Source organism: Camelus ferus, chromosome 16, assembly GCF_009834535.1.
Source record: "Camelus ferus isolate YT-003-E chromosome 16, BCGSAC_Cfer_1.0, whole genome shotgun sequence".
Lineage (NCBI taxonomy): Eukaryota > Metazoa > Chordata > Mammalia > Artiodactyla > Camelidae > Camelus > Camelus ferus.
The window spans coordinates 16,550,664-16,577,460 of NC_045711.1; the positions used below are offsets into that span (position 1 = coordinate 16,550,664).

Here is a 26,797-nt window from a genome sequence, read left to right on the forward strand (position 1 = left end):
GATCTTACTTCTTTCTTGCCTTTTAAAATGTTCGTGTCCTTTTTTTCGTTTTTTTTTTTTTTTTTTTTTTTTTTGGATGGTGTCATTTAAACTCTTTGCAGTCATTTTAGGGAAGTGTTTGGGAGGTCAGGCTCTTGTCATATTATTTTATCACTGTTAATGATTTTGGTAAGCATGCCTATTTATTTTTTATAGTTGTGGAAGGACCCACGGAAATTTATTAATTTGATAGTCTTGTGTCCCCGTTAGATTATGATGAATTAGCATTAGTTGAGGACAGATTTTTTTTTAATCTGTGAAGCCCGAGTTTAAAGGTGGGTTTTAAAAAATTTTTTGCAATCTAAACAGTCATCATATTAATCACCTCTAGTGGGCTGTGATGCATTCATTTATTGTTCTTCAGAACTGGCCTTCAGGATTCACTCTTTTGAAAATGAGTTTTGTAAAGTTGGAATTAAAGTCTTCGGCAGCCGTTAGAATGGAAATTCCTATGCGCTTATTTGTGGATTTTTGGAGTGTCCTTCACCTCACTGTGGACATCTCCTGTTGTTGACCATGCTGGCTAAGATGAGGCCTAGACTTCATGTATGTTAGGAACAGAGACCATTTCCTCTCTTTTCCAAATGCTAATAACCTTGTGCTGAAGTCAGCCAGCGACATTAGGAGGTGTGTGGGGCCTGGGGGAAAGTTAGGTGTGGAGCGGGATGATCCAGCTGAAAGACACAGGCCGGACGTGCTGGAGAGAAAGGGGTGATTGATGGTATACATCTCATGGGCGGTGGGAGGGGACAGGAACGCCCGCCCAGGTGGAGAGAGGGACAGGAGGTCACACGTGGGTACCTGTGACACTAGCAAAACCAGAGAGGGACCTGTTCCAGGCCTCGGGTGTTTAATGAGGTAGATGCTGCGTTGTGTACTGAAGGGAGGGGTGGAGCTAGAGGAGACCTCGTTCCTTGGGCAGTGGGCAGTCATGGAAGAGTTTTATGCTGGGAGCTAACAAGATCAGGTCTGTACCTGAAAAAATCACTCTGACTAATGTGTGAAAAATTGATGTAGGGGGCGGGGGGAGGATCAATCCTGGAGATGGGCTGGGGAGGGTATAGCTCAGCAGCAGAGTGTACGTTTAGTGTGCACAAGGTCCTGGGTTCAATCCTCAGTGTCTCTACTGAAAAAAAAAAATCCTGAAGACAGGGAGTAGCTGGGAGGCTGCTGTCATCTAGGTAACGTAACATAACAGCCTGAGTTAAAACAAGTGGCACTGAGGGTGGGAGGAAATGGGAATATTTGAGAAATATTTAGGATCCACATTTTATCTTCCTGTGATTCTTTCTGGGGGTTGGGGGAAGGTTCTAATTGGCTAAGGCTCCATTAATATTGATTTTATACTAGGTAAGTTTAATAATTCTTTATTAGTTAACCTAAAGACGGTCTGTCCAGATTTTGTGTCTGTATCACTTAGGTAAAATTCGTTATTACCTTTTTCCCCTAAGTAGAAAATACATGGTTTCTATAGGTAATTGTCAAATACAAAGACGTGAAGAATAATCACCCTGCATCTCTCCACCCGGCGGCTGTAAATATTTTGATGTATTTTCCTCCCTTCTTTTTTCAGAAAGCGGTGTTACAAATGAGGTCCCTCTGGCAGGAGAGAGGATGGCCTAAGCACCATCTTTGAAGCGAGTCGAAACCAAAGCAACTTTCTGACTTTTTTTTTTTTTTAATAAGTTGTGGTACTTTAGGCTTCTAATGAGTGCCGGGTGACCTTTTAGGACGTAGCCTTAAAATACAGCTTAGTGAGCGAGGGCTGGAGGAGCACGTCTGGAGGAGAACCTTGCCCAGGCGCCAGGAGAGGTGATGAATGCCGGAGCACACACACCCTATTTCAAACACCTTGTGGGGAAAAGTCAATGGGAACGGCCCGTCTTAATTTGTTTATTCTAGGCATGGCCATAGTACGTTGGTATAATTTGTTTGTTCTAGGCATGGCCATAGTACGTTGGTATAATTTGTTTGTTCTAGGCATGGCCTTAGTGTGGTGGTAGCAACCAAAGAGCAATGGCTGACTGAGGGTCTTAACTGATTTGTGAGCTGAAAGTAATGGTATGTGGAATCCTGCTGGATAAGGTGCCTCTCCCTGTGCTTGATTTATTTGTTTGTTTTTCACATCCCTTTTAACTTGTTGGGAGACCTGATGGAGACATTATCTTGGACCTTGGGAGCGGTGAGCCGTATTGGAATGACAAACACTTGTTGACAGCTTTGAGAAGATGGATGGAAAAACAAACTCCGACAGGGTTCACATGTCTGTTTTCCTTTTGAGTCTTTAGAAGAATGTCGCCCCCATCACTTAGCCTAGGGAAAGAAAAAGTTGCACCTCGTTATCAAAGTCAATATTTTCTGAGCCTGACTTACAAACATCTCTAGAATACGTCTACTTTCTGCATAGGGTATAATTAATCAAAGTACGAATAGGAAGTTCATCACCTGGGCCGAGTTACGTTTCTGCCCTCTTCTGGTATGCGTCCTAGCTCACAAAATTCAGTAACGTCACCGGTATGTTATTATCTGTTAGAAGGATTAGTAAGTGTGTTTTAGATTTGAGCAGTGTCTCTTTGGAATAATAGTACTTATCTACTAATACGTAAGTGTGGTATAAAACAGAAACACAAATCTCATATTAGGCATCTAATAAATGTTTATCCATTGGTATAATAGTGACCTACACCATGTGACCTACATCATGTGACTGCGAGGAGGGGAAATGACCCATTTACTACTCTATTCAATAGACAGAACTGCTGATTCCCAAACTGGTTATGAGACGAAGATTAATATAAATTATTCGTTATGTTTATATTGATCAATGCCTTTCAGATACTTAAACTAGGAAGAACATAGGCACGTTATTTTATAGGTGTGACAGGGGTGAAGTGAAACGATTTGGGGTTGTTGGCTTTGCAGTGAATCACAGATAATTTCACGGCATCTGTCTGCCTAACGTCTTCCTACTTTCTCCTGTGACAGCATTTTTCTTTCCTGTCGAGGAGATAATACGTGTGGTTTGCATGGGCTACGGTGTCGCTGTGTCTGTCCCTCAGCACCCTGCCCTGCTCACAGGAGAGCCGCACCCCCCAGTCCCCCCGTCCTGCCCCTGGGATTCACGGCCCTGGTGGTTCTGGACTTTTCTCTGGAGCTCTCAGGGAATAGACCCTCTGCTCGGGTTGCAGGGAGGATGAGAGCTGGGGCTGCCGGTGCTGTTTCGCCTGCTTCCTGGAAGGAGCCTGCATGCGGGGGACTCGAGCGGATTCGAGAGATGGAAAGAGTCAGAATCATGCCAGCACGCTGGGCCCTGGACCCAGGAATCCCTAAAAGCAAGGCACAAGCCCGCTGGAAGAAAGGAGGCCCCGTTTTTCTTTGCGCTCCTTTGGGTTGTGTTTCTACCATTTGCAACCCCAAGGGCCTGACTCATATGGCTGCTCATAGGACTGCAGGAGGGCAGGGGACGTGGGGGAGCAGTTGACTGATTGGAAGGAAGACAGTGAGGCTGGGAACCTGCATACAAGGGAAAATTTGGAATGAAAAGGATTCCGAGGAGATTGATGGATTTGTATGAGGGAAAGAGCCTGGAGGAAAAACTTCTTTTGAAAATGAACATAGACAGAAAATAAGTCATTCGCTGGAGGAAAAAGGAAGTATTATTCACTACTGAGCAATGCACAGCTCTAATGTTTGAGAGTCTTACCGTCTGCACATCTATTAAGACGTTGGAACCAAGAGGTATAGACCCATATGGTGTTGGCTTAAACTGGAAAGGGCAGAGGGGGAGGCTTGGAGGCAACTTGACCCCAGGGAGCACCGTTGGGTGTCTCCTCCACTTCCCTTTACCCTGTTCCACGGCCACAGGCCACCCAGGAGAAGGGAGGATCTATTTCCCTGGGCTTCTGGTTTGGAAAATCCCAAGGAAAGACTGTTTGAATCAGATAACCACTAAGCCCGTCCCTGTGTTTTGGGATGGTGTGCAGTGCTGGGTGACAAGGCCTTCTGAGACGGGGTGAACAGCGCCCTCTGCAGGAGCCCTGGGAGTCTAGTGTGGGCTGAGCAGCTGCCCCGCTGTCCAGGCGACGGTCACTGCGGCATACGACTGCCAGTGTCATTCAGGCAGTGAGGCGGGCAGGACAGTGTCCTCTAAAGCCTGTAATTCTGCATCTGTGTTCAACACAAGTTGCCGGAATTTCCCTTCTCTGCCTCAGAAGTCTCTGGAGCCAACTGAAATGATAAAAGTGTTTTGAAAAAGACGTTAAAGCACAGGGGGAGAGCGTGAGTAGGTTAAGCCAGCTCTGTGTGCTAAAGTGTTTAAACTTCTCATCTAAATATACTACGCTTTATGTTTTGGAACCGTGGTTTCAACAGCTGCACCAAAGCAGTAACCCCCACTGGAAGGCATGATAGAAAATGCACGAGAAACAGCGCCAAGTGGCATAACGAGCCCTGAAGCCCCGATGCCCGGGGGACCGTCCCGCGCTCCCCGAGGCGAGCTGTGAGCCTTGGCGACCTGTGAGCCTTGGCGACCTGGTGTTTCTGCCCAGCCGCTGCTTGTCCTGTAAATGTAAGCACTCGCGGGAGGCAGAAGCTGCTGCCGAGTTCACTTGCTGTGTTCTAGACCTCAGTTCCCACCTTTGGATGACTGACTTGCCAGAACCTCAGAAAAGATAACATCTTTTTCCATCCAGATGAAATAATTCATCAGAATTCCGGAGCTGTGTGTGCGTGCACGGACGCGCAGACTTGAGAACTGCCAAGATAGTTATTTATACAAGAGTTTCTGTGTTACATGAGATAACACCTTACCAGCTTTTAAATAACATGATTTGTAATTGGAATCCTCATTAGTCCTGTGAAATTAAATTAATAGGTCATGAAGGAAAGATTATTTCGAATACCTATAGAATGTGTTTGAATATTGGGGAAGGGAGGGGACGTGAGCAGACAGAATGTTTTAATTATGTGTTACTTGAACTGATTCAGTAAAGAATATAGACTCTTACAGGCAAAGAATTTTTTTTAACCCTTATAAATTATGAATCATTTCAAAATGAATGTAATTCAATCTACAAATACATTTGTTTGCAGCAGTGGCTTTACTAAGTGCCTATCTGCATAGTCCTCTTTAACACTAAGGATCGTAAATTCACGTATCTCAGGAAGCCTGTCACTTATATCATTAGATAAGATGGACATACTGAAAGTTACTTTTAAATAGTGGCGCTGTTGAAAGTCATAGAGGAGAGGCCTGTTTCAGTTAAAGTTTGATCAGGGTGTCGGAACCTCTGTGAGTGATGTAAGGGGTGTGCTGTGCGAAATTAGGCCTGATGTGGTCCTGGGGACGATGCATTCCTGTAGGGCTGATGCCCTGTGCCTGGTCCCAGCCCAAGGGAAGCAGAGCCGTCAGTCCAGAAGGCCAAGGAGGGCGGGAGTGACCTGGGATCCTGCCAGGAGAAGCTCGTGAGAACAGACTGGTCCTGGCGTCTGTTTCCTGCCGCTTCCGAGCCTGCCCCTTTGATGGTGCAGGTGACCTGCAGGAGAGGCACCCTTGGCCATGGGACAGTGCACATCACATGTTCAGGGCTGTCTGTAGTGCAGAATGACAAGAGCAAGCCAAATGTCCTGCTCTCTGGGAGTGGCGCTATTGTGAGTTCCTAAAGTGGAGTAAGAGGGTGGTGCCACCGTTGCTGACAGCAGAACCCAGTTCCCAAAGCCCACCTGGAGAGTGAGCACTGCCGTCACCTAGCCTGGGGGTCTCCTCAGGTGGCCTGGCCTCGGGCAGAGCTGGTGAGACGTAGACGTGCGGATTCCCCGACACTTAGTTTCTGACTGCAGCCACGATGATGTGGTTGGGCTGCACGTGTCCCGGGAAGCTGTGAAAATGCACACCCAGCACCCACTTCCTCTCCCTGTGCGTCAGGTGCCTGCGTGTGCCGCCCATCCCTGTGAAGGTCAGCTGTCACAGAGGGGGATTTGTCACTCTCATAATTCCCGGGTGCGACACCGGCTCCCTCCTGATGTGTGTGTGTGTGTGTGTGTGTGCTTCCACCTCGGGGTCAGAGATGGCCCGATGGCGCTGGCTAAACGGGGACCAGTCCTTAGAGCCGGGTGTGGGCAGCGGGGCTCCTGAATGACAGGAATTGTCCCCATGGAGAACTCTAGCCAGGGTGCTGTGAGTGAGTCCCGTAACCTGAAATGAAGGAGACAAGAAAAGGAGGCACTTTATACGTTTAGGAGGCAGCATTGTGTTTTGGGATATTAAAACACTGTTTAAGAAACAAAAGTAAAGACAGTCTTGCCCCGTAAGATAAAGGGAGAGGAAATGTATGTCAGTTTTTTAGAAAATGAAGGGAACACATCTTACCAGGTGTCTTAACCTGCGAGGATAAATCCTAAATTTCCCAAATCATTCAGGGTAAGAATTTTCTTTCATGTTAACATTTACTTATTATAGGCAGTACCGGGTGATTTTTTAAAGTACAATAACAGAAAGAAAATACTACTTTACTTATTTCTAGGCTGTCTTTTTGGCACTAATATTTCTTCTTCCTAATGTTTGTGGAAGACCTGTAGAATACAGCCCACTGTTCAGAGAGCTGTGGTTCATGTAGACGTGAGTGAGAATGGCCCTTATCACTGGGCCAGATATTTCTAAAATGTGTTATAGTTTTCTTGAAAAATGTTTTCATGGTCAAATAAGTTTGGGAAACACTAGCTAAACAACATTAATTAGATTTCTCAGGGCCTTGATCATAACTAATGTGATTGGACCTTGGAATGGTCCTTCCTGAGAGCAACTCCGTGGACTGTCAGAGAACATGGCTGGGGAAATACTGACCTGGACCTCTGATGGAATTACTGTCTCACCTACTGATTTGCTTCAAGTCCATTTAGTCAGATTATTCACAAATAATAACCTAATCAGCACATGTCTGGAGCACTCTGTTGTACCAAAAAAGGATGACAAGTAAGAGATGCTGATAACAAATGTAAGAACACGGGTGCAGTTTGTCCAGGCCTTGGGTGGTGAGTCTGTTGATCCCTTGGACCTTGTTCTTTAAAAGATTAACAAGAAACAGTACTTCATTGTTTGGGTGGCCGAACCAATATATCGTCCAGACGGGGCTGCTGTGAGAGTGGAAGTGGGTGTTGCTGTTGATGATCCTGGAACCACACGTGTATGGGAGGGTGTCCCAGCCGGAGAGGGATGGGGACCTGGTCCCAGGTGTACAGGAGAGTGTCCCAGCCAGAAAGGGATGGGGACCTGGTCCCAGGTGTACGGGAGAGTGTCCCAGCCGGAGAGGGATGGGGACCTGGTCCCAGGTGTACAAGAGAGTGTCCCAGCCGGGGAGGGATGGGGACCTGGTCCCAGGTGTACGGGAGAGTGTCCCAGCCAGAAAGGGATGGGGACCTGGTCCCGGGTGTACGGGAGAGTGTCCCAGCCAGAAAGGGATGGGGACCTGGTCCCGGGTGTACGGGAGAGTGTCCCAGCCGGGGAGGGATGGGGACCTGGTCCCAGGTGTACGGGAGAGTGTCCCAGCCAGAAAGGGATGGGCCACCTGGTCCCCGGTGTACGGGAGAGTGTCCCAGCCAGAAAGGGATGGGGACCTGGTCCATGGGTTGTCCCGGGAGAGTGTCCCTAGCCGGGGAGGATGGGGACCTGGTCCCAGGTGTACGGAGGGTGTCCCAGCCGGAGAGGGCTGTGGGACCTGGTCCCAGGTGTACAGGAGAGAGTGTCCCAGCCAGAAAGGGATGGGGACCTGGTCCCGGGTGTACGGGAGAGTGTCCCAGCCGGGGAGGGATGGGGACCTGGTCCCAGGTGTACGGGAGGGTGTCCCAGCCGGAGAGGGATGGGGACCTGGTCCCAGGTGTACAGGAGAGTGTCACAGCCAGAAAGGGATGGCGACCTGGTCCCAGGGTGTACGGGAGAGTGTCCCAGCCGGGAGGGATGGGACCTGGTCCCAGGTGTACAAGAGAGTGTCCCAGCCAGAAAGGGATGGGGACCTGGTCTCAGGTGTACGGGAGAGTGTCCCAGCTGGGGAGGGATGGGGACCTGGTCCCAGGTGTACGGGAGAGTGTCCCAGCCAGAAAGGGATGGGGACCTGGTCTCAGGTGTACAAGAGAGTGTCCCAGCCAGAAAGGGATGGGGACCTGGTCCCAGGTGTACGGGAGAGTGTCCCAGCCGGGGAGGGATGGGACCTGGTCCCAGGTGTACGGGAGAGTGTGTCCCAGCCGGGGAGGGATGGGACCTGGTCCCAGGTGTACGGGAGAGTGTGTCCCAGCCGGGGAGGGATGGGGACCTGGTCCCAGGTGTATGGGAGGTGTCCCAGCCGGGGAGGGATGGGGACCTGGTCCCAGGTGTACGGGAGGGTGTCCCAGCCGGGGAGGGATGGGGACCTAGTCCCAGTGTAACCTCATCGCTTGTGTAGTTTCATCTGGCATCTTATTTGCTTCAGACCTAACTCTTGCCTCTAGGAGCCCTTTTCCCGTGGTTGACTGATTCTTGGTTGATTCACAGGCTTTGGGATGTGTGAAAGGATCTGAAATCATTAATAGCACTAACGCTTTAAACTTGAAACAGTGACTTTGAAAAATCTAACTGTGGCTTCAACATGTGGTTTGCGAAGTGGATGGAAGTAGGACTGTGCATATTCCTGACAATTAATGAATATAATTTTTAAACTCTATCTCTCCCAGAGAATTTTTCTCTAAATACCAAGAGTACTAGTTTGTAGTATCAAAATAGAAACGAAATCTGCTGTTGAAAGAAAATTGTAGAACTAAAGCAGAAGAGAGTAATTGTTTCACGTTATAGTCAATGTTTTGTCTTTCTTTCCATCTTTTTGCAGTTTTTTGAGGTTCCGTTTGACTCAAACATGAATAGGACAAAGAACAGACCTCTGGTTCGTGGACAGATCAGGTAAGATTGTGAGCGTCAGTCTCCTTCACAATATAGAACATTCATTTGCCGGCCCTTCCTGAATCGTTTCCCAGTACTTTGCCGTGAGTTGTGAGATGAAAAGAACCCTCAAAGGGACATACCGGTGTGGGTGTGCAGCAGCCAGAATGTACCACGCAGCTCTCAGAATGGATCTGAGGTCGGCGGTTTTGCCATGGGAGTAACGCGTGTGGTAGATTTCCCTACTAGGTTCCATTTAGAGACGTGGACTTGGTTTGCTTGTAGTGACTAAAGGTAAAAGCACGCCATTAACACAAGTGATTCCAGACAGAGCCACACAGGTCTCAGAAGAAGGCTGCGTCCAGGTAAACTGACAGTGCTGTGATTCGCCAGGTGAAATGCGGCCTCCATCGCGCTCCTCTCCACCGGGTCCAATCCAGCAGAATTAAAAGGCATATAAATATTTTAATATCACTAATGGTTAATAATTAAACATTTTACTTCCTGGAGACCTGGAAACTGGCATTTTAAAGTATTTTTAAAAATCCAATAGATACTGCAAACCAAGAAGAATAAAAAGAGCCAGTGGTTCATGCTGGCTCCTCTAAATCAGAGAATCCCCTTTCCACACGTCCAGGCAGTGCCCTCATGGAGCTGAAAATGTACTGGGCTAACACTTGTGGGCCAAATAATCACACACATTAAGTAAAAAAATAAAGGAAACAAATTCAGATACAGTCAAATGTCTGTGTAAAAGCAATTTTTAACATTTGCTACTTTTAGCTGTTCAATTCTTTTTAAAAAATTTAAAAAAATTTTTTTATCGAAGTACAGTCAGTTGCACTGTGTCCATCTCTGGTGTACAGCACAAGGTTCCGGTCATGCATATACACACATATGTCTGTAGCCATTCGATTCTTCAATGAATTTAAGATACCGTAATATTAAAAACGGCAGTAGAGCCAGGTGAAAAGATGTAAGAAGAGAAATCTCATATCTGGCTGGGATTTTTTGTCCCTTTTGAGATATAACACAGCCGTGTGCTGTGTTTATGTTTAGAAAGTGTCAGAAGCACTTTTATTTGAGTCGAATTGGTTAAGAGGGGCAAGTGCCAACTCTGACCCATCTTAAGAACTGAAAGCTGCTGTTGCCGCTGGTCGAATCACAGGTAAGCTCTTACTTGTTTGGGATTTCTGTCCAGGGTTTTCCCTCAGGAAAGCCGTCCTCTCCTTTAGAGCCAGGGGGACACAGGGAGAAGCTCATCAAGCAGCCAGTGGGCGCGCAGTGGTCCCCAGTTGGGCCCGCCCTTCCCGTGCAGCTCACGTCTCTTTCCCCAGCGCGGTCATTCCTGCAGAGTCTCTCGGTGTAGCCGGTAGCCGGGAGGGAGCGGATCGCGGCCTTGGCGGCTGGTGCTGGCGTTGCTCTTCTGTCAAAGGCGAAGGGCGACTTACTAGTCTTGGTGGACCTGTGACCCATCTTTTGTTTGCAAGATGACCCAGGCAGAATCTCATTATGACAGTAAACCTCGACCGCTATTTTAGAGGCCAAATGACAAGCCTGAAAAAAACAGACTCAGGTTTATTTTTGCAGCTAGGATACATTTTATTAAACAGGTACAAGGAGCTGTTACGCGTCTGCAGCAAAATCTTGCGTTGAGAATCCTAGTTTTAAAACTGAAGACTTTATATCTGCCCTTTAGCGTTTATTGTACTTCAGTCACTTGTTATCTGCCACACGGGTATTTTATACGTGAGTGGCCATAGGCATGTGGTAGAAAGTCTTGTAGACGATCCACTAACTTTAGTTCTCAGCTTTGGTGGCTCGCGCATTCATAACGGCTGTTGGGTCTTTAAGCACAAAGCATAGCCAGTTCACTGGGAGATTCTCTTTTGGGACTTACTGTCCCACTTGGTTTGGGCTGATATGCTTTGTTGAATCTATGCAACTTCACAGACCCAGGCTCCAATGTGGCACGTGAAGCGTCCTCCCTGTCCTTGCTGACAGGGCGGCAGTGCTGTGAGTCTGGGGAGGAAGCCTGGAAGGTCTTCTGTGCTGACAGCTGCCCCAGCCTTTGCACGGAGCTTGGCCTTACCCATTCTACAGACATACTGTGGATGCTTATTTTCATTAACTTTTTCAAGTGGTAAGTCCACTGAATTCTGAGAGCCACTGAGCTAAATTAAAAGACTGAAAAAAGAGAAGCCTGTATTTAGAGGGCTGACCTGGACAGGCCGAGGGAGCTGCCGCTCCAACGTCTCGAGAAGAGGGAGGTGCGAGTGGAGCCGCCAGGGCTTGGCTGGGCCGGCCCTGCGCTGCCGGCCTCTCTCCTGAGCTGCCGTCTGTCCCCTGCTTCAGCTGTTGGGGCAGGTGCCATTGACCGCGTAGTAACCAACAAGGGATGCTAGTTTAACTGGCTGTTTTTGAAATCGTCAATTACAGTAAAAACATACCCTTTATATTTTAGGCCACAGATATTTTCTCTTTTTTTTTTGAGAATCAAAGGAGAAAATCTTCACAGCGAAAGTGTCGTTGAATGAGAAAAAAAATCTATGAAATTGCTTTATTATTTGCTTCATTTTCCCACGGAGAGCACAGAGGGCGGCACTTTTAATTATCTTTTGATTACCCACATGAAAGGCCGGTTCTGTGCACCTAAAGTCTTTGTAGTTTTAAAATGTCCACCATTTGGGAAAATACTGCTTTTTACGTCTTTCTCTCTCGTGGAGGGGAAAGGCCTTTCTAGGTTGAGAGGACGTGTCTGAGTCCAGCCTAATTCCTGCGGGGACAGGGACGCGGTTGTTAGTTCTGGGGGTCTGGCCTATGAGCCCGCGGCCTCACAGTGCCTGCAGGTGGTTCATGGAAACATCCTTTTGTAGCTTCTGTTTACCGAATGGCGTTCCTGTGGAAACACTTGACCCCGTGACTCTCTGCTTTTTACTTCAGCTCTGGGGCCTTTATGCAGAATTATTTATTGAGTCTTTAATGGCTTGGGGGCCACTTGACGGATGCGAGTATGATGTCCCTCACTTCACTCAGGAAGTGTCCCAGATGCACGTGGATGGACCAGAGCCGCAGTGCATTTGGCTAAAGAGCTCTCACGTCTGCATCTGAGGACGTCTGGAGGGACGGGCCCCAGGGGGTCGGGATGGTGCTGGCTTAGCCCCGGGGACCGCTCCTGAGCGCAGAGTTTACCTCTGCAGTTAGGCATGTGGGTGCGAGGAGATGGGGCACGGAAAGCACCTACGACCGCTCCTTCCGGGGCTGCTTTCTGACATCTTGAGCTTGCACTTGGCCCTGATTCTACTTGGTAACTTTCTAACTTGGGTCCGCCTCCTCCACCCCCAGGGCACTCACTTTATGTCAGAGTCTTCCTGTGACCTGTAGTCAAAGCTTAAGGAGGAGATTCTGAAGTTGGACCTTCACCATTTGCCGAGCTGGACAGAGGTGTGGGTCCTCTCACTGCCCCCTGGTTCTGCTGTAGGAGTGTTCCCTAGTTCTGTCAGGCTTGGAGTTTGCTGTTTTCTGTTCATTCTCCTCTCTGTTTCTAGAGAGGGCAGAGGGATAATACAGCTTTATCTAACTTGAAATCCCTCAGGCTTAAATTTCTGATGTATCTTACACATTTTTTTTAAAGTAATAACCTTTTTTCCTGGTCTTTCCTAATTAAAATTAATCTTTCTTAAGAATGTCAAGGCCAAATGTTTTTTCTATGTATTCTAGAATTAAAGAATTCCCTTGTTTAATTCAATTTGTTAAGAATTTATTGATTCCCTATAAAGTAACCAACCCTGTCAGTTTTATGTTTATAATGCTCAAAAGGCTTATAATCTAGGTGGAAACATTAGCCAAATGCATGAGAGGCTTAGCAGACAAGACAGGGCCGCCCATAAACATGTATTGAATGAAATGAATGAATTGGTCCAAATGAGAGCTTCTCTGGCAGTGGTGAGGGTGGAGGGTGTCAGAAAGAGAAGATTCAGATGAGGACAGACTGGGCAGTGAAGAAGTCGGGAGGCTGGGCCTTCTTTGTTATTTGGAAGCACATCTGTATTTTGATTCCATCCCCTTTGGATTATCCATTTTCCAGCTCGGTAAAGTCGACAGGGAAATAATACACGTCGGTGTTCGTTTTCGCAGCCTGCCTGACCCGATGAGAGTGGTGGGCCGCTTGGAAGCCCTGGCCGTGGGCTGTGGGCCGTGGGCAGGAGAGGGAGGAGGGCAGAGGGGAAGGTCGTTCGGAGCGGATAAATCCCGAGCGCTCGGGATCGGGACAGCCCATACCTGGTTCTCAAGTGAATGATGAAGATTGAGTTTTCGGAGTGAAATGAATGGATTGTTTAGTTGGCATTCTTAACTTAAAGAACGGGATTTAGCTTAAGCATTACAGGGCTTCACAGGAGACATTTTTCACATTTGCTGAAGGTTTTACCAGTAAGCACTTAAGCAAATGTAAACATTTTGCGGGCTGCGGGGGAGCCGCGAACGCCGCTTGTCGGCCATCAGGCTGGGCTGGTAGCCCCGGCCCCAGGCCCGCGCAGCTCTGCAGAGCCCCTGGGCAGCTACCGTTAGTCTCCTGGCGTGTGTGTGCTGCAGATGGAATAAGAATGTAAACATTCTGTAAGTACAGACATTTCTGCTTTTGGTGTTCGCTGTGATTTGAAGTGGCAGGAAGAACACGTTTGGTCTCAATGTAATCATGTGCTAGTGGACAGAGCTTTGTTCTTGAAATGAAATCGTTCGGTGTGGTGAAGCGTCATGAAGAGCCAGCAGCGTAGTCACCACGGGGGTGAGAGAGAGGGACGGGCACTTCCTGAAAGCGACATCCCTTTCTCTCCTTGTCGTGAGGAAAGTGGACAGCATTTATGATTTTTCCGAAGCATCGTGGGTTGTGAACGTGTGTTGACTGCAGTCCTGGGGAGGGGGGATCCTTCAGTCCCCATGCCCCGTTTCACAACGAGGAAGTCCCCGTATCTGATCACGAGGAACAGAAGGAGTCAAGTGTCACATCGATGCAGCATAGCCATCGCTTGCCACCACGTGAGAAGTCGGTCGTTAGAGCAAACACCTTTGACTAATAATTTGGAGTCATTTGGTCTAATGTCCTGTCACTTTATTTCCTCGCCTTTCAAATAAGATGATGTGAAAAGATTTGACACCATCAGGGCTGTGGGCGCTGACTGGTGTTGTATGAGCAGCAGGCCCTTCTGCCTGTTGTTCACAGGTTTGTCTCGCCCACACCGTGGGCCCCAGCCCTAGGCACAGGGCACATAAAGATGAACGGTGCTGTCGCCCTCCCTCGGGAAGTGTGTGGCGGGGGTGGGCAGGTGAGGCAGCAGGGGGTCAGCATGCGGCCCGGGAATTGCTGAGAGAGCAGGGGGGCGTAGACCACCCGTGGGGAGCGGGCAGCAAGGAGAGGGGGTGAGGGAAGATGTTCCTGGAGAACTTGTGTTCACGTCGAGGCTGAATATTCAAGGAGTGAGGCACGGCCACACCAAGGATGAGCTGAGCGTTGCCGGCGGCGGCGGGGGCGGTGGGTCTGCTCCGCACACACTTCACAGGGCAGGTCTTGCCCTTGGACCACAGGCTGCAGCGCCGCAGCCGCCAGCCCGGACCCTGAAGAGGCATTTCTGTTGGCGTGCAGGGCTTTCCTCCAGCTGCTGACACTTAAAAATAGAAACCTGAACATGAGACCCCGGATTCCTGGGCCTCTTCGGCAGCCCCCACGCGGGACCTGCCGGCCAGACTTGACGCGCAGCTCCCACAGTCCTCACCACTCCTGCCTTCGCTTAAATCGGCCCACTTTCCTCTTCGGTATTGCCAGTCTGGTCCCTGTGGAGGTCTGTGTTTGCAGACACTCCTAGACCAAAGGCGCGGTTCCCTGGCTGGCCGTGCAGGGGATGGCGCCACCTGCACCTTCCTCTCAAGGGGCTGCACGTGCTTGCAGCTCCCAGGTAGTCTCCAAGGCTGCGGGGGTGCATGGTTTGATTTCCCAGCTTCATTTTTTATAAATTGGGTTTTATTAAAACTTTTCGAAGACTCCTTACAATTCATTGACCCTAATCTTATGCAGGTGAACAAAGCTGCTTTTTAAAAAAAATAGATTCCTATAAATTAAAAAGGGAGGTGGGGGTCAGAGAATTAAACCATCCGGCTCAACCAGGAAAAAGGAATATTATGTGTCTCCTACATGGCAGGCACTAGGTGTTCCTCTGGGCCCTGGGGGCAATGGAGGAATTCCGTAGGTGGTCCCTGCCCTCAAGGATGTGAGAAAACGCTGAGCCTGGACCACTTACAGCAGAAACTTGATTTTCACAGATGGGATTGAACAACAGGAATCTTCTCTTTGAAAACTCCAGAGTCTTTGTACAAATAGCAGATTCTTAATCTGAGCTGAATTGATGTAGCAAAATTCACGAGTTACCACTTGCTTCCTCCCTGAGTTAGAAGGCTGAACCCGAGAGGGCAGCAGTGGGCTAAAGTTCCTTCGAGCTTTTCTTTCTTCCTAACGATTAATAAAATTCTTCCGTTGGTTTTCAAAGACTCATTCAGTTCAGACCTGCTTTGGTTTCTTCCTTAAAAGTTTTACTTAATGTAGGGCCATCGTCTCCAGGCTTTGCATATAACCGTGCCAAACATACATACTTATTCTTGCATTTCTCTTAAACCTGTTTTAAAGTTGAATGTCCTTTTTTTTTTTTGAAACAGGTTACCATCATTTTATATATAAGTGATAGTTTTTCCCAAATTGCTCTAATTAGTTTTCTTTTAAAATATGTTTTGTGTGTTCATTTTCTTCACATAGACCTTAAAATTCTGAATTTACATCAGTCCTCTGCTACCTTCCAGTATCTATAACTTGAGACTAATTCAGAAATAGAAAAATCCCTAAATAAGATTCTAGGGAGATATTTCCAAAGCAGTTATCTGTGGAGACTTTCCCCAAATACTCAGGTCAAAGCTCAAATAGAGGATTTATGCAGGAAATTAAAGCTAAATTGGCTTGGTTTGATTAAGGTTTTCTTTTGTTTTTGAAGAAAGAAAATTTTGTTTTATAATTTAAAAATCATTTATTCTGGAAGAAATGGCCAAGAAGCATGAGATTAATTTTTGTGTAAACCAATTACCTGCAGAGCTGCTTAAAATATAAAGCTTTCTTGATTTAATGTAACATTTCATAGACCTCTCTGACACATTGGTTAAACAGAAAGGCCACATTTTTCCAGTAACTTATTTAAAAGTCAGGTAATTTAAATTGCATCTGTTAAGTATAATAAGGGGGTATCACATTTATCAGATTAAAGCATGTGTATTCTCATTCGTTCCTAATTTCTATAGAAAAATCTGCTTTAATAGAGCTACTAAGGGTTGATGTTTAGTAAACAAGGAAATGCTATACTTTAAAGGAGGAATAAATAATTCATTGAAATGTGTTGACAAATTTCCCCCACTCTACTCTATTAATTTCTCTTCCGCAGTGGCCTTGGGCAGGAAAGGCAGTAGAAAGATATCTCCATTTAAAATGTAATTCAGTTTGGGATGTGAGTTTGGAAATAAATCACCATTCCACCCTCAGCAGGAGCCATGAACCTGTTTGCGTGAGTGAGTGAACGGATAGAAAAGAATCTTTTTTAGTTCAAGAAAATTGCTGGACCTTTTTCTGCCACCATCCTCCCCCACCCCAATCAAACTGTGCTGTTTTCCTTATTCATACATTTATTCTGTTTTATTGACAATTAGAAATGTTTTGTAATAGCGTCACACCCCATTCACCTGCTTTTCTGATTTTTCCTAGATAAATTCATTCTGACAAGATCCACTCACAGAAATATTAACTCATCAGGTTTTTTTGTTGTTGTTTTTTTGTTTTGCTTTAGTGGGGAGGTAATTAGGTTTACTTATTTAGTTTTAGAGGAGGTACTGGGGATTGAACCCAGGACCTTGTGTATGCTAAGCGTGCGCTCTGCCACTTGAGCTATACCCTCCCCCTTGATTCCTCAGTTCTTAATGGAAGCCTTTACAGCGACTCTGGTAGATGTACAAAAGCACCAACATTAAAAAAACAAGTTTTGCATGTGATCAATCTAGTTTTTCCTGGTTCTAGTTTATTTTTTTGTAATTTTAGATAATATTAAATTTTTAAGTTAAAGTTATAATTGAAAATAAAAATAGTTTGCCATTTGTAATTGTCATTATTAGAAACATGCTTCACAGCCATCACATTTATAATTTAAAATGACATTCTTGAGTGTATATATATGTATATTTTCATATTCTAATGTATATCCATAAGTATAATTTTGAAAAAATAAATGAGGGGAAACAATTTATTGCAAGTCAGTCAGCCTCTACCTCCAGCTCTATTTGGATAAGTCCTCCCTGTTTAAATAACTGTCTCATGTCACCTGTTCTTTTACTTGTAGCTGATTTTACAACTTGAGAATTCATAGGACTTGTGTTTATTTAATGTCTATCTTCCTTTCTAGACTAAACTCTACTGTCTGTATTGTTCACTGCAGTATACCCACACTTTGCAGAGCGGCTGGCTCTATAGGCAATGAGAAATTTGAATGAATGAAAGAATGAATGAATGAACACCGTGTGCTCATTTAGTGAACACTGAGTTCTTTATTGACATTATTGCATTTAATTCTTAAACAACTCTGTAAAGTTAGTGTCTCCCATTTCACAGATGAAGAAACTGAGGCCAACGGTTATGTAATTTGCTGAAGATCACTCAGCTCAGCCTAGTGGGGCGGGGCGTGGGTAAGCCTCTGCCCTCCCTGTGATCTTGGTACTGAGCCTTTTTGTGTGAGCTGGTTTGACCTGGGTTGCAATCTTGCCATCAAAAGAGCCCTAATCCAGCCCTCACTTTACAGTGGAGGGAACTAAGGACCAGAGAGGTTAAATAATTTGCCCACTTTTGTACAGTTAACATCGGAGTTCTCACCGGAGAACTCAAACCACCTGCTTAGTTACATTGTATGTGCGGAAACCAGAACGTAATAATGCTACTAGTAGAGAACATCAGAGCATTCCCACGAACACTTTTGTTGTGAAGATGCTCCGTGGGACACAGTAGTAGAGATAACACAGTGAACCCCGACATCCCCATCGCCCACCATCGGTCGTGACCAAGACTGCACCGGACCCGCTTCATCCCGCCCTTTCAGCGATCAGCATGCTTGTAGCCATGTGGCCAGATCACATCGAGGCAGAGGGACCAGAGAGCCAGAGGGGCACCCTGCAGTCTCTCTGTCAGGTCCACGGTCCTGTGTTCTTCCCACTGCAGCACGACAGGAGACATTTACCCAAAGACAGAGGAGAGGAGGCGACCCCCGGGCCGCCACGGTCACACTGGGGGCGGAGTGAAGGTGGCGGCTCTGGGCCTGGCCTCTCTTGGTGAGGATGCAGCCGTGGGTCTCAGGCTCGGGCAGGCCTCCAGGTTTCCTGGCTCCCTTACAAGCTCCCGGGTGATGCCGATGCCACGGGCCCAGAGACCACACTCAGGATAGAACCGCGGTATGGAGGGTCTGCCAGGAAGTTCCGGTGGGGCCTCCCGCTCAGGGTGCTCTCGGCCCAGGGAAACCCAAGGAAGCCTGCTTAGGAGCCTTCCTTCTGGCCTTGCTCTGGAAATCAGGCATCAGAGTAGCACCTGAAATGGAGAAGAACTGCTGAGGAATCTGAACGATGGAAGGAACAGAAAGGGTGATGAAAAAATGTAAACAAAAATTTAAATGAAGAATAAATGATAAAAGGAGAAGCAATGGGGGGTGGTGTATGTCTCCCCAGGTTTGGGGTACTTTCCAAGACCCTCAGAACAGGGAGAGTAGATGGGTTTTTCGGATCAAGGGCTGAGCAGTATGATTAGAAGAAAGAAGACTTCGAGTAATTGACCTAAAACGAGAAAATCAGTCTTTGACAAAATTGCCCTTCAGGTCTCTGAGATTTAGCTCTGACCGCGTTTTATGAGCACTAAGGCAGAAAACCTCTGTATTTAACCGAGATGAGAAATGAGCACGCTTTTCTAATCTTTTTCTGTGTCAGAAAGAGATCTCTTTATTGGAAGACCTAAACTTGAACAACTTTTATATCACTGTGATATTTAAGGATTTCATGGTAAATCGGACGTTAAGCAGTAACCCAGACACCTCTTGGTACACGTTCTCTTTACTCCTGCTCCTCCTCTTCCTACTTGCAGTTTCGAAAAGAACCCTTCGCTTCTTTGACTGATGTATTTTTGTCACGTCCGAAGAGTCTGACCAAAATCCTGTCACCACCCTTCATTTATTTAACTCTTATTCCGCCTTATTCCAAACAAGGCTTCCGTTAACTTGCACAGGTATGTAAAATGTGACAGAATTGGCCCCCCCTCCCCGCGCAAAAGGCCAAAAAGACTAGGGAGAGACAGATTGCCAGAAACAAGAGCTGAAAACACAGCTGGGCCAGCCTCGTGTCAGCCCACCTGAGGCCGCCCGGCGCAGCGCTCCCGCGCTCCAGGTGTGTCTGGGGTGTCTGGAAGGGAGACTACAGGCGCCGTACTGCTCAGATGCTGTTTCTCCCAGCTGCGCACTTGAGGAAAGTTGTGTGCTGGCGCGCTCACGAGCCTTTTTCCTCAAAGGACGCCTAGTGCGGACTCTCTCGTGAGGTGCACGAATGCTGGCCTCCCGGCAGGCGGAAAGCTGCCTCTCAAAAGCAGGTCATCTGAGCATTTTCTCCCCAATTTAAGAAGCAGAAAAGTTCGCTGACTCTGCACTTGCCCAGAGGCCTCCCTGTAGCCTCCCCGACGTCTCTGCCCTCTGACACTTCCTGCCCCTGGAACCTGCTTCTCTGCCCTTTGCCCTCCTCGTGTCCGTCCACTGGGGCTCTGCGTACACATCACTTCTCCCCAGAAACCTCTCAAGTCCCCCCAGACCCCCTGCTTACACTGAGTTCAGGCTCCCAGACGGCTTGCCCTGCACTGGACGGCTACCACCTATTTAATTGTCTCTCCTCCAGTCTAAGTGCTTCTGGGTCAAGGACCACACCTGCCTTGCTTGCCACATTATATCCCAGGGCTGTCCTTTGTTTTGAAAAAAAAATTGAGGGCTTCCCAGTCGTCTTCTTCTCAAGGAATGCAGTAGAAAGTTAGGCAGCTTATACTGTGGGGTGAACCCACAAGGGACTGCTTCCAGTGGCCTGCAGATCCCAGGCCCCCCCGGACCCGAGAACATCCATAAGTGGCAATGGGCCAGGACACCCCACACACCGGGTAGCGGGGCAGCCCCGGGTTCCCGGAACGAGCCCACAGGTTTGCTTGTGCTGAGCCTCAGTTTCTCATCTGTAAAATGGGGATAATACTACCTCAGTAAACTTGTCTGACTTTGTTAATTTTTGTTTGTCCTGAGTGCCTTACCCAGTGTTGATACAGCTTCAGGGGAGGGGCTCTCTTAACGCTGCTGGTGGGGGTGTAAGCCAGGATAAAGTCTGGAACACAGGACAGGCTGCGGCACGAGTCAGCACCCCTCACAATGTGCGTGTCGTCTGCCTGACTGATCTCACATCTGGGAAGTCGTCCTCAGAGTGTGTCCTAGTCAGAGCTGTGAGCCACACCTGTCTATAAGATATTTGTCCCAATATTATTTCTGATTTACAAAAGGGAAAAAGACTGTGTCCAGGAAGGGCACGCTGACTGACTTAATTGTGGTATATCCACGGAATAGGCCACTGATGTAGCTGCTAATGATGATGGTGCAAATTAGTTCTTAATGGCGTAGGGAAATTATTAATATAAACTGAAGACAAAGTAAGTAACAAAACCACAACTCACTGTGTTCTCAGTTAGTTTTAAAATAGGCGTATCGTTGGGAAAAGGCTAGAAAGACATAAACCAATACGTTTCTTTGAATAACTAATTTAGAATTTTTTGGTGATCTTCTGTAGTTCCAAATTTTCTGAAATGAACGTGTTACTTTTATAAGTTTAAGAAAAATAAAGCATCACAGGAGAATAAACCTCACAGAATTAGCACCCGGAGCCCCTTTGCCCACAGGGTGAGCCAAGCCAGGGCTCCTTGTGCCAGGGAGGAGGTGCCCTGAGCGTCTGGGTGCTGAGAACGATCGTGGCTACCCGGGGAGACTCTCATTTGTTTACGTGGCTTGTCAGCCTACTCAGTTCTCATTCGTGGCCCTGAACACTGACTTAAACACCAAAATTGAGCCTCATGATTTTCTGTGATTCCGACAAGGGTCAGAAACTAAACTTTCCCATAAAATTACCTATCTCAATAAATTAAATTCATGTGTGCTTTTCCAAAAGAGCTTTTCAGAATACTAATATCTTTGAATCCAACTGGCTTCCGCAGACCTTGGAGAAGGAGTGAACGGCCTTCTTTTTTTTTTTTTTTCCCCCGCACAAGGTCCAATTCAGGAAAAATAAAAATGTTTATGAGCCACATTTTTCTCCCACCCAAAATAAAACTAGCTTTTTAGAGTCCCATAGAAAAAAGAAAAAAATCTGTTTAAGCTATAAACCTGCCTTCCTGAAGGAAGAACGCAGTTCTAAGGTTTTGCACTGCTTCTCAGCCATCTCGGTTCTTCCTTCTGGACATTCTGTGAGACGAGACAACACAGGTGCCTTCCTCGCCCACCCTCTGGAAAATTGTGTCGTCTGCTACACTGGGGAAGCCAGGGGCCCCAGGTCACATGGTGTGCGTCACAACCTGCCAGAAACCTGCTTCAGCAGGTGGGGACAGGGAGGGACGGGAAGTAGAGACCAGGTGTGCAGTCTGCTCCACAGGGATGCTGGAGTGTGAAGCGGGCTGGTGAGAACCTGGGGGAGTGTCAGCACCGCAGCTGATCTGAGGACCCAGGAGCCCAGTGGCTGGTGGACAGAGAAGATCAGGGCAGACTAGGGAGGGATTAAACCAGAGCAAACCTGGAGCGTTCACCTTCACAAATGAGAGAGAAATGGGAGAAAGTAGGATGAGGGCGACCTTCACTCTCGCGTAGGAGGGAAGGGCGTCTGTTGAGGGGGTGGGGGCGGGGGAAGTCTGGATCCTGGAGGAGGCAGGTGAGGAGTTGCTGCCGTCACTCTGGGGAACCAGCAGGGACCCCAGCCCTGGCCAGGTGGCCGTGCTGTGAGCCGCCCTCTCGCCTCGGCCACTTAGTGTGACTGCGGGGCCTCCAGCAGGAGCAGAGACAGCAGGTCATTGCGCAGACCCGGAAACGGGGGTCGTCGGTGGAGGGGGGTTGACAGAGGGAGGACAGGCGGCCTGCGGTGCCCCGGGAGGGAGTAATTGACAGGAGATGCAGAACAGGTGGCAGGAATGGGATGGAGAGTCACCTCCTAGGGTCGAACCCGCACCGAGTCTCAGGATGTAGCTCTTGGCTCTCCCATCCTGGGCACCTGGATAAAATATCCCTCATATGCTCCCGTTTTCCATCAAAACTCCCATTTCATTGGGTCGGGGCCAGTCCCCATGTCAGAGCAGGAGCCAAGATGCTCCAAGAGTCACCTCCCGCTTTCACTGGTCCAGCGCCCTGACTGTCCCTGGTCTCCAGCCGGTGGGCCCTGCCGCTCCCCCGCCCCACTCCCGCCGAGCTTGTCTTCTCTCCGGGGGCAGGCAGTCCGGCTTGCAGACACAGGACTCTCTCCCTCCAGGAAGTGCCACACCCGTGTGAGGACGGGCAGCAGCCCCGTGCACTGCGTGCCGGGGACAGATGGCCTCCCTGGCGGAGCTGGCCGTTGCCAAAACCAGAGCCTGCATCCCAGGGAGTCCCGTGGTGGGGGCTGTGAGTGGACTGCAGCTTCCCTAAGGAGAAGGCAGCCTCCTTAGTAACCTCCTTAGGTTTCTTGGGGAAGAGGGAACAAACGTGCCCACAGCAGGAAGTAGTGGACCCAGTTCAAGCTTCCAAAAAGCCTTTCACAAGATTCCTTGCAAAGTCTACTTTAAAAAGCGGGCCCTGTTGAGAATCAGGCTGGCGACTGTCTTTAGCACCACAGAGCTGTATGTGACAGTGGACGTAGGTAGCGCCGTGCCACCTCCCTTGGGCGTCCCGTGCCCATAACCCGAGCCACGGCCCGGGAAGTGCTGTCGCTGCCGGGCAGCCCCCCGGGGTGTCATCGCTGGCGCAGAGCCGGTGCTGTGCCGAGCCTGTGACTCACTTCAGTAGATGTCCTCAGACTCACTGTCCTTATCCATAATTGCTAACTGGGTGATGTTTTTAATTAAAGTGTAAGTAAGTGGGTAGACCTGCTTCCAGGAGTAAGATAGTGGGTTTTGCCCTTATATTAAATACCATGTTCCGAGTGGTCCATCTGTCACTCTCGCTCACTTCGCACCAGCTGTGCACCAGAGCCATGTGCAGGGCAGGCGCTGGGCCGGTCAGTCCTCACGCCAGCCCTGCGAGGAGGAGGCGTCTTTGCTCCTGCACAGTGAGGAAGGGAGGCCGGGACATCCAGGGAGGCCTGGGAGGGACAGAGCAGAGCCTCTGTTCGAATCCAGGGCCTGGAAACCTCCACTCTCTTCACTTTGTTGGCTCCAGCTGGCCAAGCCAGGAGGAGCAGCCCCAGCTCCTGCAAACACAGTCCCTCCTCGTTTTCAATTTCCTCCCAGCTCGCTGCACCATCACCCCGGGTCAGCCCCGCATCCGCACGGCGGGATTAACCGGACTTGAATGTGAGGGCTCTGTGTTCTCCGCTCTCTTCCAGCCCGTTGCTAGCTGTGTCCTTTGCCGCGTGCTGTGCTGTTCCAGGAGTCGCCCTTCTGACCTGGGGGGTGAACCCACTCACAGGAGCCCTGGGGGTCTTCAACATCTTCCTGTACACCTGCTGTTACACCCCGCTGAAGAGGGTCAGCATCGCCAACACGTGGGTTCGGAGCCATCGTCGGGGCCATCCCTCCCGTCATGGGCTGGACAGCGGCCACGGGCAGCCTGGATGCCGGTGAGTGTGTCCCCCCCTCTGCACAGACCCCCGGCCTCGGGGCCGGGACCGAGAGCTCAGGGGCTCCTCGCTGTGTGAACAGCTCTAGTCGCAGAGGCACTTCCTTCCCTGAGCTGCGGTTCTTGGAAGTAGGTCCCGCTTTCCTTGGTACTAATTCTTTACAAGTGTGATGTGGCGGAAGCCTTGTGAGGGCTGAGCTGAAGGGAGACCGTGGGGTCCCGGCTTCCAAGTGAACAGACACCACGTAGGGAAAGGCGAAGAGGAAGCAAAGGACACAGGGAGAAGGAAAAGGAAGTGCCTACAAGTCACAAACCCCCAAGTTAGGACTGGCGACTCGTGGGGGCAGCCCCGCCCATCACTGGGCCCCTCCTGCGGGCTGTCCGCCTGCTTGGCTCTTCACGCACGCAGAACCAGCCTGGTTTCCCCTCTTAGGAGAGCCAGACGATTTTCATTAGTTTCTAATTTATTTTTACATGATTTGCTTAGATTGTTCACGCTGTCCACAATAAAACCATTGGAACATATCTACATTTTTGGGGCTGGTATGTCACAACTAAATTTGTGGGGTGAAAATCGCTCATTTTTACCATCTGTAAGGGAAGTTTCACAGTCTAATTAGTCAAGTAATTAGTGTTTTTGACCGACACTTAGGAAGGAAGTGGTGAGGTTTCCTGCAATACGTGTAAGTACATATTTTTCACATGAGAGATCAAACACCTGATAACCATAAACCGTTGCCCCACAAGCCGCGTTTCTGAAACGTTTCATAAAAGCTCTTACGCTCCGAGCTGGCAAGCTGACAAAGACGACGATTACACCTTCACCACGACCGTCTCTGAGAACAGTTTTAATAACCCATAAACGCTGGGGTTCCACGAGTCTGCAGAGTTCTGAGACTTCGGGGCTCATCTGCTCTGCGGTCACCTGACTCCAGGGCCAGCACGTGGTGAGGGGCCCGGCTCTGGGGGTGGGGCCTGGGCCTGGAGCCCCGCCCCCGCTCGTTAGCTGGGTGCCCTTCAGGCCCACTCTGGACCTGGCAGTGCCACCTCCCTGTCTCCCCCTGGGGCACAGTGACCCCGATCATGGAGCAGTTTGAGGAGTCACTGAGGCGTTCCTAGGTTTTCCTCATCTGTGCAGTCACTGCAGTAAAACAGATGAAGGTGGGCGGTGAGGTTTTACTCGTTTGCAGACTCTGAGCAGTTTCTGTTTGTTCCTGGCTGTTGTTTTGCAGACAGTGAGATGCCGCCAGGCTTAGTGGGAAAGAGAACCGGGGTCCGTTCAGTGATCTCTGTCCTGGGTGAGGGAGGAGAGAGTGGAAAACGTGGGTCTGGCATCCCCGGACCAGACGACCGTGTGAGTTTCCCCCTGGTTTTCGTGTTCAGCGTGAGGAGCACACCTGTATACCGCCAGGCCTCCTGGTGGAATTCCTCCCTCAATTCTGCCTGCAGCCCCCGCCTGGACCCAGCTAGCCTCTCCCTCCTGCACCCTCCGTGCCTCCTCGTGACTGCCCAGACGTCTGAGATGGAGACCACCAAAGACAGTGGGTGCCCTCTGCGGCCCCATTCTTACCCACGTCAGCAGTTAGACACCTGCCACATGCCACCTGCCCGTCTCGTGGAGGCAGCCCTGAACCCTGTTCAATTTCCTCAAACCTGGCAAAAAGAACAGGGCACTAAAAACTTCCTTTTCTGTCTAGGGAACCCTAGCCAGGGCCAGAGTCAGGGCGAAGGGTTCCAGCCCCAGGACAGGTGTGGCCGGAGGCAAGTAAGGGCGGCCCAGCCCGGGGCCACCTCTGTTGTGCAGGGCCCGGGGCCCAGGTTCTCGCTAAAGGGTAGAGGCCTCGACATCCTCCCAGGCAGCTTCCTGTGAAGTCCTTGGGTCTCAGCGAGGCTGGCCAGTGTTGTGTCCCCAGAGGCCAGAGAGACAGGGAGCTTTGCCAGCGTCCCTGCCCTGGGGTGCACCTGCAGTAGAAGCCTTGCTTGTTCAGGCCCAGCCCGGATCTGGCTAAACTGCTAACAGGCATATTTTAAATTATTATTTGAAAATTTGAGAGATAGTCTCTGCATTTCAAATTTAATTGTTAGTATACAAACTCATTAATGAGGAAGAGTTGAGGGCCATGCTCTACCTTGTAGGAAGATGCACGAAAATGCACGTTTATCTTGAAAAACAAGACCTTCGTCCACTTAAACTGGTGTGACGCAGAGCGGCCTGAAAGATTTGTAGAACCACAAAAAGAAGTTCCTTTTGCGGTTTCTGTGATGCCCTTTTACTAAATCTTAAAGATGCATTTCAGGGCACACAATGACGACACGGTTTCCTGCCCCCAGGATTCTGATTTACCACAGATCACATCATCCACGTAAAGCCTTGTCAAATTTATATGGAAAGAGTAATGCCACTTTGCATAATGCCGTAAACCGCTTCAGAAGTTTCAAAACATTGATTTGATGGGTAGAGCCAACTTGAGATACGCAGTAGACCTTTGAGTGACTTGAATAAATGACATAATGAGTGAATGAATCCGTGAGTAAGTACCGTCCGTTTTAGAAATGAAAAAACAAAGGTATTCCAAGGTCGACTGCCAGGTATTTACTGAGCATCAGCTATGTGTGAGGAACTGTAACAGGAGGAGGTGATGCACAGAAATAAGGCAGCTTCTGAGAGAATGGGGTGTAAAGATTTTATTGCTGGGATTTTTAGGGACTGAATTGAATATGATTCTATATATTTTTATCATTTTCTAGAACTGCACTTTCTATCATAGCAGCCACTGGCCAAAGTCCAAAATGGTGGTTCTCCAGCCTCAGTGCACATGAGAAGTACCTGGCTGTAAAGCTTGTCCAAGCTTGGATTCCTGGGTCCCAGCCCCAAGGCTTCTGGTTCAGGAGGTCTGGGGTGGGGCCCAAGAACCTGCGTTTCTAACAAGCTCCT

The 26,797-nt window shown here is 48.8% G+C and overlaps 1 protein-coding gene across 1 annotated transcript in view; it reads left to right on the forward strand.

The window, feature by feature from the left end:
* Positions 1-26,797, forward strand: part of LOC102512561 (protoheme IX farnesyltransferase, mitochondrial) — a 94,607-nt gene that overhangs the window by 57,316 nt on the left and 10,494 nt on the right. The window contains 3 exon segments of the mRNA XM_014550880.2: positions 8,892-8,962; positions 23,630-23,795; positions 23,797-23,863. Of these exon segments, the coding sequence (XP_014406366.2) occupies positions 8,892-8,962; positions 23,630-23,795; positions 23,797-23,863 (304 nt within the window).